The 19,158-nt window shown below is 38.4% G+C and overlaps 2 protein-coding genes across 5 annotated transcripts in view; both read right to left on the bottom strand.

The window, feature by feature from the left end:
- Window positions 1-9,249, bottom strand: part of LOC135217965 (glyoxylate reductase/hydroxypyruvate reductase-like) — a 42,438-nt gene extending 33,189 nt beyond the window's left edge. Inside the window, 2 exon segments of the mRNA XM_064254084.1 lie at window positions 908-1,058; window positions 7,334-9,249. The gene's annotated coding sequence lies outside the window, so the exon portion shown is untranslated.
- Window positions 9,250-9,381: 132 nt separating this feature from the next.
- The window catches only part of LOC135217962 (facilitated trehalose transporter Tret1-2 homolog), a 72,253-nt gene continuing 62,476 nt past the window's right edge, over window positions 9,382-19,158 (bottom strand). For 3 of the 4 annotated variants that reach the window (XM_064254072.1, XM_064254070.1, XM_064254071.1), the window contains exons 2-4: window positions 15,465-15,600; window positions 12,236-12,435; window positions 9,382-11,483 (exon numbers count right to left, since the gene is read on the bottom strand). In XM_064254072.1, coding sequence (XP_064110142.1) covers window positions 10,467-11,483; window positions 12,236-12,435; window positions 15,465-15,558 — 1,311 coding nt within the window. In that variant the 5' untranslated portion in view covers window positions 15,559-15,600 and the 3' untranslated portion in view covers window positions 9,382-10,466. Of the gene's footprint in view, window positions 11,484-12,235; window positions 12,436-15,464; window positions 15,601-17,732; window positions 17,880-19,158 lie in introns of those variants that run through there. The other variant, XM_064254069.1, reaches the window with a different exon arrangement.

The raw sequence follows: 19,158 nt of genomic DNA, 5'->3' as shown, positions 1-19,158 counted from the left end.
TTTCAATTTTCTCTAATTTTCATTTAGTATACAATTGCTTCCTGTGTTTCCTTAAACTACGTTGGAGCCATTTAATGTTTGTATAGTGTTTTTACGTTGCATGGAACCAGTGGTTATCCACCATTCCTCCAAGGGTTATTCAGCAACGGGACCAACAGCTTTACGTGACTTCCGAACCACGTCGAGAGTGAACTTCTTTAATGGCCCTTCAGTTAATTTACGTCATATGCAAGTAAGCTTTAAGCAAATTACCAATTTGGTCGAGGAGATGGTAATGGAACAAATTCTCGTAGTAACCTTCCAAAACTAGCCGACGAAAACCCACTAAATTTAATAATGAACAATTAATGATGCTAAGGAGAAACATGTTTTTTTATTTAGGTCTGCTTTAACCAGCTAAGATCGCTTATCTAAGTTCCCAAGAAATCTTATCGTGACCTTTTAAAAATTTATTATAGAACTAAATAGGATAGTTAGCACTCTTATCTTAGGACGTTGACGCATTGCTCTAAGCGAAATTATGCCAGTCAAGTATTGGAACGGGTCTTCCACGTTCTGAAGAATAATTTTGATTGCCTAGTACGGTTTTCAGTAATGCATTAAAATCTTTATTAGATGCACTCCTCCAGGGTTCCCGGACGGATTTTATGGTCCCGGTTCAGAGGAAAGTCCTTTTATTTCTATATTAGGTATCTGTCATATATGAGTGTTTCTTTTTTATATTAAAAGGAAGCTAATCTAAATTACCATTTCTGTATGTTTTAGCATGTAGCACATTTGATACAGAGGACTGCAAAGTATACTGAACGCACTTCAGAGATGGGAATAAAGTAAGACCCTTTTCTTGAGAGTAAATCTTATCATATTATTAAAACTCCCTAAGCTTTACAAGAGCTATTGTCCTTACCTTCAGAGGGAATGAAACTATATCCAAATTTTTCTGTTGTTGCTGATGTTAGAATAAGCCAGCCTTGTGTGGGCACGGGCTCTTGCTCTCTGGTGAGAATATAGAATTTAGGCTAAAGGCCAAGCCCCGGGACCTATGAGGGCATTCAGCTCTGAAAAAGGAAATTGACAATTAAAAGGTTTAAAAGGCGCAACAGGAGGAAAACCCAGCAGTCGCACTATGAATCAAATTTTAGGAGAGGGTGGAAAGTAAGATGGAAAAAAGAGAATATGAATGGAGGTGCAGTCGAAGGAATGAAAGGGGTTGCAGATGGGGGCCGAAGGGACACTGCAAATAACCTTAATTAATGCCTATAGTGCACCGCATGAGGTGTACTGACGGCACTACCCCTACGGGAGAGACTCTAGGGCAACTTCCGTAGGGGGAAGTACCGTCAGTGCTCTAGAAACAAAAGTTCAAAAGTCTACTCATAAAATTCTGGAGAGGTACCAAGTTCCTCTCAGAGCTGAAAATCGTGATGTTGAGATATTGTGCTTAACGGTTTACAGCAGCAGTTTATGCAACAGGTATTAAAAGACAAATGCTAAGAAATTAGTCTAGAGAGCAGCATCGATTTAAGGTTCATTGAGGTGCTTATATACAAATTGAATAAAGTATTCGAAAACTGCGATTGGTGAGAAAATAATAATAATAATTATGTGGCGCCGTGGCAGAGTGGGTTAGGTCTTCAATGGAAAGGTTAAGCAACATTGGGGCTGGTCAGTCGTTGGATGGGTAACAGCTCTCCTCGGCGTTGATTCCTTGGGAAAGGATCTTTACCATAATTTCCTCAGTCTACTCAGCTGTAAATGAGTACCTATCCCTGATGGGGTAGGGTCCAGCTATGGGTTAAATAGCAAAACTCAGCAATGATGTTAAGAAATGAAGGAATAAACGACAACGACGTAAATGAAACCTCTGGCAACAGAGGAGCTTCGTCCGGCAGCCAGGTATTCAACCCAATTGAAGGGGAAGACGTTCAGGTACTTGGAGGTCGTCATCCAGCAACTGACCACCACAACGACAGTAACCAACAGCCTGAGATTGGAGCTACAGAAGCAAACCAAAGGAAGAAATGGGGACAAGAGAAGAAAATAAGGAAATATGGAGATGCTACATCAGAAGAAACCCGATGGAGAGAGGATATAGAAGAAGGTTGGTCAACATCTGGAATGAGAAGAATAACACCCCACAAACAGAGCAGAGGCTGGCAGACCAAGTAAGGAACATAAAGAAAAAGAACTGGCTCTCCCCAACAGAAAGAGAAGAACTGGAAAGGGAAATTTCACACGACAACGAATTACACGAAGACGAACTGAGAGACGATGCCACAGAAGACGACAGGGATGATGAGGTATCAAACAACAACGCACGAAGAAACACCGACGAAGTAACAGAGAGGACGGAATGGGTAGAAAAGATTAGACAATGGATGGAGCCAGATACAGAGAGAACAAAGATCCCCTCTATGAAAGCCTACAACACCAAGAAATTAAGGAAGAAAACAAGTGAGGTCGATGAAATAATGGGCATAATATACACCACCAGTATCACAGAAACAAATAACTTGGCATATGCAGGAGCAAGATTAGTAGCAGAACTGATGGGGATTCGAACACCAACACCACCAGCACAACCAACCCAACAGAAACCAAAACAGCAACCTCCTTGGAAAAGGCGCCTGGAAAAGCAAATCATGGTGATGAGATCTGACTTAAGTAAACTGAAAGAGATGGCAGAAAAAAGGCTAAGAAGCAAGAAAACAAGGGAGGAACTGAACGAGAAATACAAAGTACAAGAGAGGGGACTAAACAACACAATAGAGGATGTAAAACAAAGGCTTAAGGCCAAAGCACATAAGATCCAACGGTACATGAACAGGAATAAGGGATACCAACAGAACAAACTATTCAGAACCAACCAGAAAAGACTATACAGCCAACTAAGAGGGGAAGACAACCACCAAGAAATTCCTGAAGCCGAACCAAGTAAGAGACTCTGGGAAAACATATGGAACAATCCGGTATCACACAACAAACATGCAACATGGCTCCAGGAAGTCAAGGAAGAAGAAACAGGGAGAATAAAACAAAGATTCACAGAGATCACGACAGACAGTCAAACACCAACTAAAGAAAATACCAAACTGAAAAGCCCCTGGTCCCGATGAAGTCCATGGATACTGGATCAAAAACTTCAAGGCCCTACACCCACGAATAGCAGAACAACTCCAGCATTGTATCTCAAATCACCATGCACCCAAATGGATGACCACAGGAAGAACATCCTTAGTACAAAAAGACAAGAGTAAGGGAAATATAGCCAGTAACTACAGGCCTATCACCTGCCTACCAATAATGTGGAAGTTACTAACAGGTATCATCAGTGAAAGGCTATACAATTACCTAGAGGAGACAAACACCATCCCCCACCAACAGAAAGGCTGCAGAAGGAAGTGTAGGGGCACAAAAGACCAGCTCCTGATAGACAAAATGGTAATGAAGAACAGTAGGAGAAGGAAAACCAACCTAAGCATAGCATGGATAGACTATAAGAAAGCCTTCGACATGATACCACACACATGGCTAATAGAATGCCTGAAAATATATGGGGCAGAGGAAAACACCATCAGCTTCCTCAAAAATACAATGCGCAACTGGAATACAATACTTACAAGCTCTGGAATAAGACTAGCAGAGGTTAATATCAGGAGAGGGATCTTCCAGGGCGACTCACTGTCCCCACTACTCTTCGTAGTAGCCATGATTCCCATGACAAAAGTACTACAGAAGATGGATGCCGGGTACCAACTCAAGAAAAGAGGCAACAGAATCAACCATCTGGTGTTCATGGACGACATCAAGCTGTATGGTAAGAGCATCAAGGAAATAGATACCCTAATCCAGACTGTAAGGATTGTATCTGGGGACATCAGGATGGAGTTTGGAATAAAAAATGCGCCTTAGTCAACATACAAAAAGGCAAAGTAACGAGAACTGAAGGGATAAAGCTACAAGATGGGAGCAACATCAAACACATAGTTGAGACTGGATACAAATACCTAGGAATAATGGAAGGAGGGGATATAAAACACCAAGAGATGAAGGACACGATCAGGAAAGAATATATGCAGAGACTCAACGCCAGAAATATGATAAAAGCCATAAACACATGGGCAGTGCCAGTAATCAGATACAGCGCAGGAACAGTGGAATGGACGAAGGCAGAACTCCGCAGCATAGATCAGAAAACCAGGAAACATATGACAATACACAAAGCACTACACCCAAGAGCAAATACGGACAGACTATACATAACACGAAAGGAAGGAGGGAGAGGACTACTAAGTATAGAGGACTGCGTCAACATCGAGAACAGAGCACTGGGGCAATATCTGAAAACCAGTGAAGACGAGTGGCTAAAGAGTGCATGGGAAGAAGGACTAATAAAAGTAGACGAAGACCCACAAATATACAGAGACAGGAGAATGACAAACAGAACAGAGGACTGGCACAACAAACCAATGCACGGACAATACATGAGACAGACTAAAGAACTAGCCAGCGATGACACATGGCAATGGCTACAGAGGGGAGAGCTCAAGAAGGAAACTGAAGGAATGATAACAGCGGCACAAGATCAGGCCCTAAGAACCAGATATCTTCAAAGAACGATAGATGGAAATAACATCTCTCCCATAGGTAGGAAGTGCAATACAAAAAATGAAACCATACACCACATAGCAAGCGAATGCCCGGCACTTGCACAGAACCAGTACAAAAAGAGTCATGATTCAGTGGCAAAAGCCCTCCACTGGAGCTTGTGCAAGAAACATCAGCTACCTTGCAGTAAGTGGTACGGGCACCAACCTGAGGGAGTGATAGAAAACGATCAGGCAAAGATCCTCTGGGACTATGGTATCAGAACGGATAGGGTGATACGTGCAAATAGACCAGACGTGACGTTGATTGACAAAGTCAAGAAGAAAGTATCACTTATTAAAGTCACAATACCATGGGACACCAGAGTTGAAGAGAAAGATAAGTATCAAGATCTGAATTTAGAAATAAGAAGGATATGGGATATGCCAGTGGAAATTGTACCCATAATCATAGGAGCACTAGGCACGATCCCAAGATCCCTGAAAAGGAATCTAGAAAAACTAGATGCTGAAGTAGCTCCAGGACTCATGAAAAAGAATGTGATCCTAGAAATGGCGCACATAGTAAGAAAAGTGATGGACTCCTAAGGAGGTAGGATGCAACCCGGAATCCCACAATATAAATACCACCCATTCGAACTGGAGGACTGTGATAGAGCAAAAAAAAAAAAAAAAATAATAATAATAATAATATTATTATTATATCATTAATTTAATATATATCCCAAGATATATATATATATATATATAGATATTACTATATATATATATATATATATATAATTATATAATATAATATATACACACACATATATATATATTATCTATATATATTATATATATATATAAATACCTATTCGACTGGGTGGTATTTTTAGTGTGGGGTTCCAGGTTGCATCCTGCCTCCTTAGGACTCCATCACTTTTCTTACTATGTGCGCCGTTTCTAGGATCACACTCTTCTGCATGAGCCCTGGAGCTACATCAGCCTCTAGTTTTTCTAGATTCCTTTTCAGGGATCTTGGGATTGTGCCTAGTGTTCCTATGATTATGGGTACAATTTCCACTGGCATATCTCATATCCTTCTTATTTCTATTTTCAGGTCTTGATACTTATCCATTTTTTCCCTTTATTTCTCTTCTACTCTGGTGTCGCATGTTATTGCGACATCAATGAGTGATGCTTTCTTCATGATTTTGTCAATCAACGTCACGTTTGGTCTATTTGTACCTATCACCCTATCTGTTCTGATACCATAGTCCCAGAGGATCTTTGCCTGATCGTTTTCTATCACTCCTACAGGTTGGTGTTCGTACCACTTAATTATCACTGCAAGGTAGCTGATGTTTCTTTCTTGCACAGGCTCCAGTGGAGGACTTTTGCCACTGAATCATACCTCTTTTTGTACTGGTTCTGTGCAAGTGCCGGACATTCGCTTGCTATGTGGTTTATGGTTTCATTTTTCGTATTGCACTTCCTACATATGGGAGAGATGTTATTTCCATCTATCGTTCTTTGAACATATCTGGTTCTTAGGGCCTGATCTTGTGCCGCTGTTATCATTCCTTCAGTTTCCTTCTTTAGCTCTCCCCTCTGTAGCCATTGCCATGCGTCATCGCTGGCTAGTTCTTTAGTCTGTCTCATGTATTATCAGTGCATTGGTTTGTTGTGCCAGTCCTCTGTTCTGTTTGTCATTTGCCTGTCTCTGTATATTTGTGGGTCTTCGTCTACTTTTATCAGTCCTTCTTCCCATGCACTCTTTAGCCACTCGTCTTCACTGGTTTTCAGATATTGCCCCAGTGCTCTGTTCTCGATGTTGACGCAGTCCTCTATACTTAGTAGTCCTCTCCCTCCTTCCTTTCGTGTTATGTATAGTCTGTCTGTATTTGCCATTAGGTGTAGTGCTTTGTGTATTGTCATATGTTTCCTAGTTTTCTGGTTTATGCTGCGGAGCTCTGCCTTCGTCTATTCCACTGTTCCTGCGCTGTATCTGATTACTGGCACTGCTCATGTGTTTATGGCTTTTATCATATTTCCGGCGTTGAGTTTTGACTTGAGTATCGCCTTGAGTCTCTGCATATATTCTTTCCTGATCGTGTCCTTCATCTCTTGGTGTTTTATATCCCCTCCTCCTGTTATTCCCAGGTATTTGTATCCCATCTTATCTATGTGTTTGATGTTGCTCCCATCTTGTAGCTTAATCCCTTCAGTCCTTGTTACTTTGCCCTTTTGTATGTTGACTAAGGCACATTTTTCTATTCCAAACTCCATCCTGATGTCCCCAGATACAATCCTTACAGTCTGGATTAGGGTATCTATTTCCTTGATGCTCTTACAATACAGCTTGATGTCGTCCATGAACATCAGATGGTTAATTCTGTTGCCTCTTTTCTTGAGTTGGTACCCAGCATCCATCTTCTGCAGTACTTTTGTCATGGGAATCATGGCTACTACGAAGAATAGTGGGGACAGTGATTCGCCCTGGAAGATCCCTCTCCTGATATTAACCTCTTGATTATTATTATTATTATTATTATTATTATTATTATTATTATTATTATTATTATTATTATTATTATTATTATTATTATTATTATTATTATTCACCTTCGGAGAAGAGGATATTCAGAATATACAGCCGAAGATGAAAACTCTCCTTATATAACATCTTTCGCTAGATAATGCCACAGTAAGAATTTTCACTCACTCAATATCTATGCACTCACTTCACTGGCTGCGGGCCTCCATGGCTCTTTGCCGCTGCTACAAGAAGCTTCCAACGACCTCGGTCCTGCGCAACATCTCACCAATCCGCTGGACCATCCACTCCAAGCTTTGTCATGTCCCTTTTTATGTTATCAGACCATCTCATGCGGGGTCTTCCTGGAGGTTGTCTGCCCTCTGCTTGTCCTCTATAGTTCGACAGATCTAAACTGAGGGGGATTGTTTTCCTCTTTGGGTAAGAACAATTTTGCCACATCTACCAGTATCCAGTTTTGAATGCCTTGCTTTATAACACATGAATCAATAAATGGGTAGTTTAAAATTTTTAGCATGTTTTGTTGAACTTAAGAAGCGTTCACATATTGTGATTCTAATTCTATTCGTAAATAAAATGAGAAATCGCATTTATAAACGTGACATATGTTTCAAAAGACGCAGCCATTTTTTTGTTACCTTTGACAGGCGATATGCAGGTGGGCCAAGCCTATTAAACCATGAAGTTTAAAGGATTTCTCTCTTAAGCTACCCTTTGGATAAGCCCCACCGCCCGGTCTGGCTGAGAACTTTAGCGCCAAAAAGAATGACTTCTTGCTTTAGGTTACCGAGACAACAGTCAGTAGTGAAATTAATTCATTCCTACAGAAAGCACGCTGTGAAACGGGCAAATCCAGTTAAGCATTCCGAAAACTTGCAAACAGGCGATGCTGCAAAGTCTGTCATTGAACTAAGATCATCTGACGACGAAGATTCTAATGTACATTTCGTATAGAATCATATTATTACAATTCCTGTGATAATTATTTTAAATAAATTATTTCTCTCCCAATGATGAGTTTATGGGCAACAACCTTGTAAAAAGTAAAAATTGTTACATTCATTAGATTTATGAGCTATAATAAATCATTTTTTTTACTCTAATATGTTTTCATATCTGTGTCATATATATTTCAGAGGAAAATGTCATATGAAATAATGAATGGTAATGCCAGGATTTTTTTACTTTAAATGAAAAATATTTTCAAATAAAATGCTATGTAATATATGCAAAACTTAGAAGGTATAAATTATAAAAAACATAAGAGAATATTACAGCCTTAAAAGTAATAACCAAATAGAATGGAGATCAATGAAATTGTAGTCAAGAGAGAATAAGGCAGAATACTGTGTGGTTTTAAAGACAAAATATGCTATGAAAAAGGAAATGGAAGTTAAGTAAATCATAACTTGATGAATGAAAATCAGGGGAAAACCTAAAATAAAGAGCAATGAAATGCAAAATATTTCAAACTTGTTAAGGAAATGGATATTATGGCAGACGGAAAATTCAAATAATAAAAAAAAGAATAAATAGAAGTTACTCTACTGACAAGATTATAAGAAAATGTCAAAAGACGTAATGAATGGTAATTAGCTATTTTTATTACTTTTAATGAAAAAGATCAAATAAAATATGTAATATATCCAAAATTTAAAGGTATAAGTCATAACAAATATTACAATAAATAGTCGCAAAAGTAATAATTAAATAGAATGGGGATCTAGTTTACGGATTAGGATTTATATGGTCAGGTTTATTAAGTACTGTCCTAAATATTGCCTCGCTGGGAGATGGGTGAAGAGGTAAGACGAGGACGATTTAAAGGTTAAGAGAAAAGTGGCAGCGGGGTTTTTCTCAAAGAAATAAACAATCTAAGTTTAGATCTGTCGAACTATAGTAATCTGGCTTGTCAGTCAGTCTATCCTCATGAACCCTGGCCACATGCCCTGCCCACCTCAGTCTTTGAGCTATAATTGTGCTTGTTATCAGGGGTACTTGTGGCCGCAGTAAGAATAGAAAAGCATTATTTGGTAGACTTTCATACACAGTTCATCATAAACTCGAGCAGTTTGCCCTTAGGTTTCTCCATACAGCACAAACGTATCACAATAACATTACAATTGCAATGGTTTTGTATACTCCTCTATAAATAAAGGAACATTCAGTTAGTTTCTATAGTTCAAGCGTTTTCAGACCCCACTACGCACATTCATAGGTTATTAACAAAAGAGAGACTTCAAAAGCTCTTTTATTGTTAGGATAAATAGATACAAGGGAATGCGTGCCATCAATTTTCATCAATGGATAATCCATAAACATCACAGTGAATATCACAGGTTTATTCTTTTTTTTTTCTTTTAAATCATATCTACAACACCTTTCCTTTAAAATAAAAATTACTTTTTTTTAAATATAGCGACAACTAAGACGAATTCGGCAGCCATGTTACCAAATTCCACTGTACAATTGAGCGCCTTAAATGCCTCTCAGACTAACAGCTGATGCCATTAAGTCCCCTTTGTAGGATATGTCATAAAATGACACATTTAATTTTCATTTCCATTAAAAGTAAATGTGTTAATTTCTTTATCATTAACTTTACTTTAGATTTTGTGATTTACTAATAAATGATTATTAATTATTTTTCATTATAAGTGATATTTTTCGCCCGTATTTCGCAAATGCGACAAGAGTTTCCCTCCACTTTTTTTTCCCGCCTTAATGTTGGGGTAATGTGCTGCTGTCCGGGTTACTGTGCACACGTGACAATTTATGGGACGTCCGTGGATCCCAATAGTGGCGAGCACTGTCATTCTGTATTAATTATATTATGTAATTAAGTGTACTTATCTTCCTGAAGACGTCGAACTAGCTAAGTATCTTATATAAGTTAATTTGCATGTTTGGCCAAATGTGTAATGGGGTTATATAAGAATGCTAGGTTAGTTCTTGTTTCTGCGTTTGGCGACTACCTGCGAGATTTAAGGTAAACACAAGTTGATTTCTGGTTTGTAATATAATTCCAGTGCCTAAAATTCCTACCGTTGTTGCCTACTTAAAGAAAATTATGTGCTGTGGACCATTTTGAGCAATCGTAGGATATAATTTCACCACAGTAATAATTTTTTCTGGTCCTCGTCAAAGAACCTAATTTCTCGGAAAGAGTCGACCAAAAAGCTAGATTAATATGAAAATATAAAATAATAATTAGTTAACAAGATATTTACAAAAAGGGAGATATCTGTATACATACTCTGAATATGTTACGTGGAAATTATCAGTTCACTTTTCTACTTATTAAGCGTGGCAACAATTTGTCAGTGTTTCTCCCAGTAATCTCTTATATCCTGTAAAGACTTATTTAGTGTCTCGGGAATATAGAAGAGAGTAACTAAAGCAAAAACAAATGATCCACAAGAGAATAGCCAAAATATTCCGTACAGCCCCATAATAATCTTCAGATCTACGAAAAATTTTGACAGAAGAAAGGCAGTTATGGAATAACTTGTGATACCTAATCCAAAACCTATGGACCGAACAGACTCGGGCAATACTTCGACTGCACTTGTCCACGTCGTAGCTCCAACAGACCCAGAATATCCAGTCATGTACAAGGCGAGACCAAACAGCGGTAACCACCCCAGGGAAGACACATCATGTCCATTATACTGCAGATAGAAGAAGATTCCAATGATCCCATTGGCGACACCGGTGAAAATACAACCAACAATGAGGAATAATCTTCGTGGAGCTCTGTGCAAGATCAAACCGGAAACGGCGGCGAAGACAGAGCGGAATAACCCTACGATAACAGAGCTCCACTGCGGGGAAAGTCCGACACCTGCTGCATCGAAGATATGGACGACGTATATAGCTATGATGGAGAAACCAGTGAACTGGTTAAGGATGAAGATTAAGCACGAGGCAACCACTGCTTTCAAATGACACCTCTTCGTCAATATCTGGAGAGATTTACAGCACGTCTGAGGCTTCTTCGTTTCAGAAGCAACTTTCTGATCTAATAGGATTTCTGTCTCATTGCAGCGAACTTTCTTGAAGACTTCCAGAGCTTCTTCCGCTTTACCAGCCCTTGCTAACCAAAGAGGAGATTCTGGCGATATGACTACGCCAATAAAGCTTGGGATGATTACGGCAACTGGTATAATCAGAGCGACTTTGTCCCACGAATAAAAACAGGCTAAGAAATAGCAAATCAAATAGCCTAAGGATGCCCAAAATTCACTGAGGCCAACCATAATGCCTCTGAGACCGAGTCCACAGATCTCATAAACATATACGTTAAGGATAGAGATAAGCAGAGCGACGGCAGAACCCTGCAAAAGACAAATGAAATGACATTACTCTCTGACAGATAAAAGGTTAATGAGAATTCACCTTAGATCTAATCTGATTGGTCACTGAACGTAAATAATAAAGGCATGTCATGACATGAAGGTAGTCAAGCCAGGAGTAAATTAATTTTCCTACAATGTATTAAAGCACAACAATCGTAACATAATCGCTGTGAGGAATTAATGCATGTTGTAGAAAGTCTTTTGCTCTGTCAAATACATACGAACTCATGCTGGTCCACGTCTTGAGGCAATAATGTAAATCTTCATATTATCTTATTAATTTAGAAAAATAAATTTTATTGAACGTAGAACTTCCTCTGTTCAGTAACTTTCCGGGATGTACGTATTTACATATAAGCCCGCTGGTAAAAAAAAAAAATCATTGCCGTTCAATGAGACTAAAAAATTTCTATGAAGGATGGACCATATGCACGACTGAACGACTCAGATTCCCTATGGCAATTTGCCGAAATAAAAGTTCGATTTCTATTAATCTCTTATCGAGCCTGACTTCCGCAAACACTCAAATGAGAGCTCTAATGCTAATTGTAGAGCATAACATCAAAACAAGCTCTAACAACTGTATCTGACTTCGGCAGGTATATGTATCTGCATGAGCTGCAATATACTTTTATCCCTCCTCATGTGGCATGTATATACACATACGTATATATAGAATGATAACAGTTATTCAATAAGATCAACATTAACCGATATACTCAACAACTCACTTGTGCGACGCGACTAGACAGAAGGATAATTTGCGCCAGACCCATCGTCGACATAACCTCCAACGAAGCCAAGGAAGTGGCCATGAAAGACAGACAGAGAATCGGTGTTAAAACAAGCATCATCTTTCTTGGGCCAAACTTTTCGTAAATAGAAGCCGCTATGACTGGCCCGGGGATGCTCATCATCAGTGTCAAGGATGCTGCAATGGTAAGAGTAAAAATCATTCTGTATTTGCTTTTTAATGTGAATTTACTCGCATATTACTGTAAAGAGATTTTTTTAACTTTGACGGAATTTTAACTCTCGCTCTTTAAATTTAAGTATCTCGGCTTTTACTATTCTCAGTGTGAAAATGGTTTTCACACTGAGAAAACCATTTTGCTAATTTTCATCCGTATTTAATCACCCAATCCTAAGAAGTTACAAGCATTACCTGTTAATATCTCTAAATGTTCTACGAAAAATTCTAACATAATTAACATTAAATAAAAAATGAGGTATCCTAAAACCTCTAATTCATTCAGATAAGAAAACTAAAAACATAATTAACATTGAATAATAAATACGTATTTTGAAGCCTATTCATTGCATTCACAATATTCCATTTGCTGCCAAACATCATAATGGCAACTCAAAGATCTATGAAAAGAATATTGATGGGAATAACTCTAAGAGACAGAAAAAGAGCAACATGGATACGAGAGCAAACTAAAGTAGAGGATATTCTAACAACAAGTAAGAAAAAGAAATGGGCTTGGGGAGAACATATAATGAGAGAATGTCAGATAACAGATGGACAAAAGAATAATGTGGCGGAATCAAAGCTAAGCAAAAAAAAAAAAAAAAAAAAAAGCCAGCAAACCACAATTAATCAATCAATCCGATGAATCATGTGTTTTAGCTAAAGCACAGCAAAGGAATTGGCATAAATTGAGAATATTAATTCTGTAATACAGTTCCTTGACGCAATTCACGTTTCCTTTAACTTGAAATATGCACCGTCTTACACACACTCTGTGAAAACCATTGTTACCCTGGATTTTCTGTTGATTCATATTGTCCCAAAAGTTCCGGTTCACGTGTACCTGCTTAGTCCTGCTAAATGAATGTAACATAACGCAAGAGTTCTAACCTTAACTTCCTTAATGCATGATCAGTCCCATAATAAATCCAAAGTCTTTAGTATATCACACAACTCTCCATTTATTAGTATTCTGTGCTTGGAACAGACACTAATATTGTTGTAGGGTTGTTGAGTGGTTATCATGAGCCTATGTATTCCTGGTTTTATCTATGTTTATTTTTTTATGGATTTGAAGTTATATACTGCAAAATCAATTTGCTAGGCTTGCCATTGGTGAAAGAGCAGTCATGTATAACCTGGCTTTGCCCTGTCGTCGGCTAACCGGCGATGTTTACTATTATGCAAGGTTACCAGGTATATCGGGCCAATATATCTTACCAAACACCTCTAAACTATGGCATTTTCATTTCAATATGATTGTGTATCACCAGTTCCAAAAGTTTTGCACAACTGATCAAGAAAATGTAAATAGAAACAACACGACAACCATACAACAACTCGACCCCAGCACGACAAACTGCCAACACCAACACTGTCCCCAATCACCAACTCAAACACCAAATTTCAAAACCAACATCTTCAACTTCACCACAACCAGACACACGCACAACACTTTATAATATCAAAATCAATCAAATCACACCAAATAACACGGCTACTTCCGAATCTGACTGGCCGTCTTTTCCAACTTACTGACTCTCGTAACGGACCCTCGCCACTCATATGCTCGGCGATCGCTACAACAGACAATACCCATTCGCTTACGCCCGCCATCAAACCACTCCCATTTATCCCTCCACCAATTTTGCTCTCTCTCTCTCTCTCTTTCACGCAACCCTCGAAGACGTTGTCAAATTTAAACTACCAGCTTACTCCTCCATAATAACAGAATGGGTCTCTAGAGATTGCAAACGAATCAGGGGAAGGAAGAGAAGACGTTGGATTGACGAGCTAATAAAATTTGCCGGTATAGAATGGCATAGAAAGACCATAAACAGACGTGAGTGGAAGGTCATATCTGGGCCCTTTGTTCTGCAGTGGACTATAGTAGATTGACATAAGCCGTGCATCTGATGTCTAGGCCTGTCCCTTACGACGCTCCTGATTGGCTGTTGATAACCCAATCACAGGGCTGGAAACTCAGTTTCGCTCGAGAGTTCCCAGAGGCAGGATGTATGTTCCGACCTCTTTCAAATATACGTCTTAAAGCCAATGATCTAAGGATTGTAATGGTATAAGAATTATGTACTTAAGGATTATAATGATATAAGAATTATGTACTTCAGTAAAATTAATGCTAAAATATTTATAGTGAAATAAATATGAAATTCTTAATATAAAAAATATATACTCTCATTCCTTACATGAGATCCCAGCGCATTCATCATTTATCATTTTATGTTTCATACAGTTTCGTAGCCTAAATGTAGAGGAAGACAATGCTAGCAAAAAAATTATAGGCAGGACTATCAATATGAAAATAATAAGCAAAAGATTAAGAATTTTAATCTCTCTCTCTCTCTCCCTTATCTTCGTATAGTCAGGTATTGCTCACGTGATCACTCGATGACGTCATCATCATGATCACGACGCCTCGATAGAAGAAGTCTTATGGGGGAAAAAGAATATTAAGACTTCATTATCGTCACTATCACTATCACCATTTCATATCCTATAGTGGAAATCTCTTTATGAACAAAATCGTTACTTAGATATTGATACCTTATGGAGGAAATTCATTCATCCCATTGATTTTTCTTTCCTACAATCAGTCCTCCCATGTCCTCTCATTATTCCTTTTTATTATATATTACGATTTTCTTTCATAATTCTTTTATCATTATAATCCTTAAATCATTGGTTTGAAGATGTTTAATGATGAAATTCGGAAACACTCCTTCATCTGCAGGTAAAACTGAGATATGATGAAAGTCATAATTTTTGAAAGAGGTCGGAACATACATCCTGCCTATGTGAACTCTCGTGCGAGACCTGAGAGTTTCCAGTCCTGTGATTGGCTTATCAACATCCAAACAGGAGAGCCGTAAGGGAATGGCCTAGATATCAGATGCACGGCTGATGTGAATCTACTATAGCAACGGCTGATGATGACGACGATGATGATTATGATGACAAAGGCTTACCAAACCAGCTCGCCTGCTCAGTAGTCAGGTGAACCTTGGAGTCTTCTCTCTCTAACTGAGGAAGCGCCGCTGCTGGGTAGCCCCAGACGGCCATGGATCCTGTCGTGAGGAGACCGCCGGCGATTCCTGCGACAATCTAGGATAAAAAGAAAAAAAAAATAAACATCTTGAAAACTTTATATACTTGGAATTAGAGGTTTTACGTACAGTTTAAACTCGTTTCATATTACAATAACGCGTAACTGCTATCCATCATTGCACTTGACTTCCGCATTTGTGGAAGAACGCTCCCAATCCGAGGACTGTTTTCTTTCTTTCTTTAAATCTTCAGCTAAAAAACTTTACGGAGGGACTCAACCAACTACAAAACCTAGAGTGCTCCCAAGGAAAATCAGCCCACAGAGAGAAACAAGTTATAAGGGAAGGTGATAACTGAATAAAAATAATAAAACGGAAAATACAACCGACACACCCGAAATTCAGGAGACGTCAGCTGAGAGCCGGAATGAATTTGCTCCTCGCTTGGATATTTAGAGATCAGAAGATTCCGCAACGGCTCTAGACAAACTATTCCACATTTTACTTGTAGCCAACATAAACTTCCCAGCAAACCGAGTAGCATAAACCTGATGCTAGAAAACGACACACTGTTTGCAGCAGCAACCTGTCTAGTGTTGCGAGCAAAATTAGTCCTAGAATCTAATTCCACTTCCATATTTTTGAGAATTAAAACTTTCTGCTTCACATGAGATCATTCAGGGAGCGTGTGTTAGACAAAACTTTGTATGGGACAGTTGTGTACTGTCACAGTTTTTGCACTGAACTGGGTTGGGTTCTTTAACCAACCAACCTACTACTTTGTTAGCAAGTGATAGCAGAAGTAAAATCATAATTTATCTAACACAATAGTAAATAGGATCAATTTAACACAAAAGAGGGTATGCAAAATTGACAAACAATTTTCATGCTACATCTAAGCAATACTGGTATATAGATGCTGAATAACGAGCCCGTCTTGGCCTATCCACTAGATCTGTGAGCTGTGATCCGCTGTAGGTTGCTAGAGTGGTGCCACGGACCCACAGGAATCGTAGGCAATTTGCATCCAGAAGCACCCAAAATGGTTACCTATACATTGTACATTTCATATTAACCGTTGAATTTTACTATTCATCCCCGTTATATTTACGTTACAATTACAAAGCCCGAGTTACAATGACAAAACCTGAGTTACGTTTACAAACCAATCCGTATTACAGTTGTCCTAACACCATTTGAATCATGAACAGTAATGGAAGTTCAGTAACTGCAGCAAGTACAACATTCAAATGCAATATGATTTAGCCAATACACAACACGATCTTCGCATGTAATAAAAATATTACTATTACCAAATAATCTAAAGTATAAAAATACAGCACTCCCATGGTCAGTCCATTCGTAGTGTCGGGTCCTGTTATGTTGAGAGATATATTAAGAAAATACCACACAGGTAACGGAGTTTTCCCAAGTTCACGAAGCATGGGAGTCCCCAAAATCACGTAGCGTTGGACAGAGATTAACGAGTAGCCACCGACATGCTAGTTACAAACTTTAGATGTATTCAGCGATATAATTGGATCATTATACACCAATTATAATATTAAATGTGACATGTACCAGGAACCATGTTAACCTTCCATTTCTCTTGTTTTACCTATTCATTTGTTTTATCGTCTGGTCTTTATTCTCTTTACTCAGCTAATGTCCTCGCTCTTTACTAAAAAATTGCTAAAAATTTCTTTCAGTAAAATTCAGCTTAACGGATTATTGCAACTGTGGTGTTATTGTGGCACCTGAGGTATCATAGGCCCAGGGTTTGGTTAATTTTGTTAAGTGGTGAGCTTCACAGTCTTGGGATAAACACTAAGCCAATCCTCATTTTTTTCAGTATGTATTTAATATTCATCTCTTTAAGAAAAAGGATTGCCATCGCCTAAGAAGAGAGCGACCATGTTTGTCTTAGTCTTCTCGCCGTTGAAATACAACGAAATGTATTACTGAACCTTTTAAGAAATTAGAATCACGTTTTTCCTCCGGGAATTATCAAGAAACTGGAACATATCAGCAAATCTGAGTCGTTCCTCAATCCCCAGGTTTTCTAATTCGTACAAAAATTGACGTTTCTTTGGAGAAGTACAGGTGTGGAGCGTGAAATATCTGAATAGCACGAAGACAAATTCTTCGTTTTTGTTTCTGTGAAATATTTCTTCATTCTTTTCGGTTTACCTGCTTCGTAAAAGATTTCATGGCGACACAAACCAACTTATAGGTCTTGTTGACGGTGTGTGCATCCACGCACAAGTATCAAGCGCAACTAACAGCCAATGCTCGGAGAAAGCCTACCAACACGAAGTCGTGTTCACATTGGTGCACAAATCTTACGGTAGGTTACTTAGTTATCGCTTTTCATTTATTTCATTGGAATCCTTCATAAATTAAATGAACATTCAGTAAATTCAGTGCACCTCTGTATATTCGGCGGCACACAAAAGATTCTGTGTGAGTGCGTGTTTAACTCCCACTCAAGACTGAAAATAGATCTGGTCTTTGGAGATGGCAATGTCAGAGAGTAAAACATACGCCTTACTACTCATCAGCATTTCTAAATCTAATGGTGGTGTTATATTCCACTCTTCGTATGCTGATTTCATCTTTGTTTCTTTCTCTAAATAACATTTAATATCTTCTCAAGGCAGTCGCTGCCGTTTGTGAAATGCGTAACGCTGAACCAAAAGAATAACTGAACTGAATTGAAGATAAAAACTAGGACAAAGTTCAAGCGCTGGGACCTAGTATGAGGTCATTCAGCGCTGAAACGGAAATTGACAGTAAAAGGTTTGAAAGGTGTAACAGGAAGATAACCTCGCAGTTGCACTATGAAAATTACTAGGAGAGGGTGGAAAGTAAGATGGAAGAAAGTGAATATGAACGGAGGCACAGTAAAAGGAATGAGAGGGAATGCGTACAGTGTACCGCGTGAGGTGCACTGACAGCACTACCCCCATACGGGAGAACCAAAATAAAACAAGCCGAGGAACAACAAACAGTCAAGAGCAAAATATATTCTTACAACAGAAGGTTCAATTTCGAATTTAAAACCAAAGACAGTAAACTAACTATTTTCACAAAAAAGTGACCTTGTATTTAAGTGCAATCAGGATATTAAATGTTTCGAGGGTGTAATTTTTTTTATTTTTTTTTTATTTTTTTAGCTATGTTGAGGATTTATGGCAGCGTGCATGACAGCTACGTGACATAGCATTAACATCTTCCTTGAATTCCGTCGGAATCGAGATACAATTGCATTACAATATTATCAACGTCATTTTCAGAATCATATTATCCATGAAGTATCAGAAGTATATTCTTTATCTAAAATTGTTCAAAACTTTGTGACGATTTAAAAATACAGATTGGGTGTAGATTTATTAGACGCTAAATGAACATCGAACAAACAAATAATTAGTTGGTTTATATTTCACATGCATTGACTAATCTTCCAGTTTCAACTTCTCTTACCTGTTTCTCTCTTTTCTCTTTTAAGCACAATGAGTAAGTTTGTAGTGAGAAACATAGACGAGAAGCATCAATCGAAAACTGGGTTTTGGACAGAAAGGGTAGATTTTGGTGGCAGAGGCTAAAGAACAAGTAA

The sequence above is a fragment of the Macrobrachium nipponense genome, chromosome 9 (assembly GCF_015104395.2).
Source record: "Macrobrachium nipponense isolate FS-2020 chromosome 9, ASM1510439v2, whole genome shotgun sequence".
NCBI classification, from domain to species: domain Eukaryota; kingdom Metazoa; phylum Arthropoda; class Malacostraca; order Decapoda; family Palaemonidae; genus Macrobrachium; species Macrobrachium nipponense.
The sequence above is the reverse complement of the archived record's forward strand: the minus strand, read 5'-3'. Positions and strand labels throughout refer to the sequence as shown.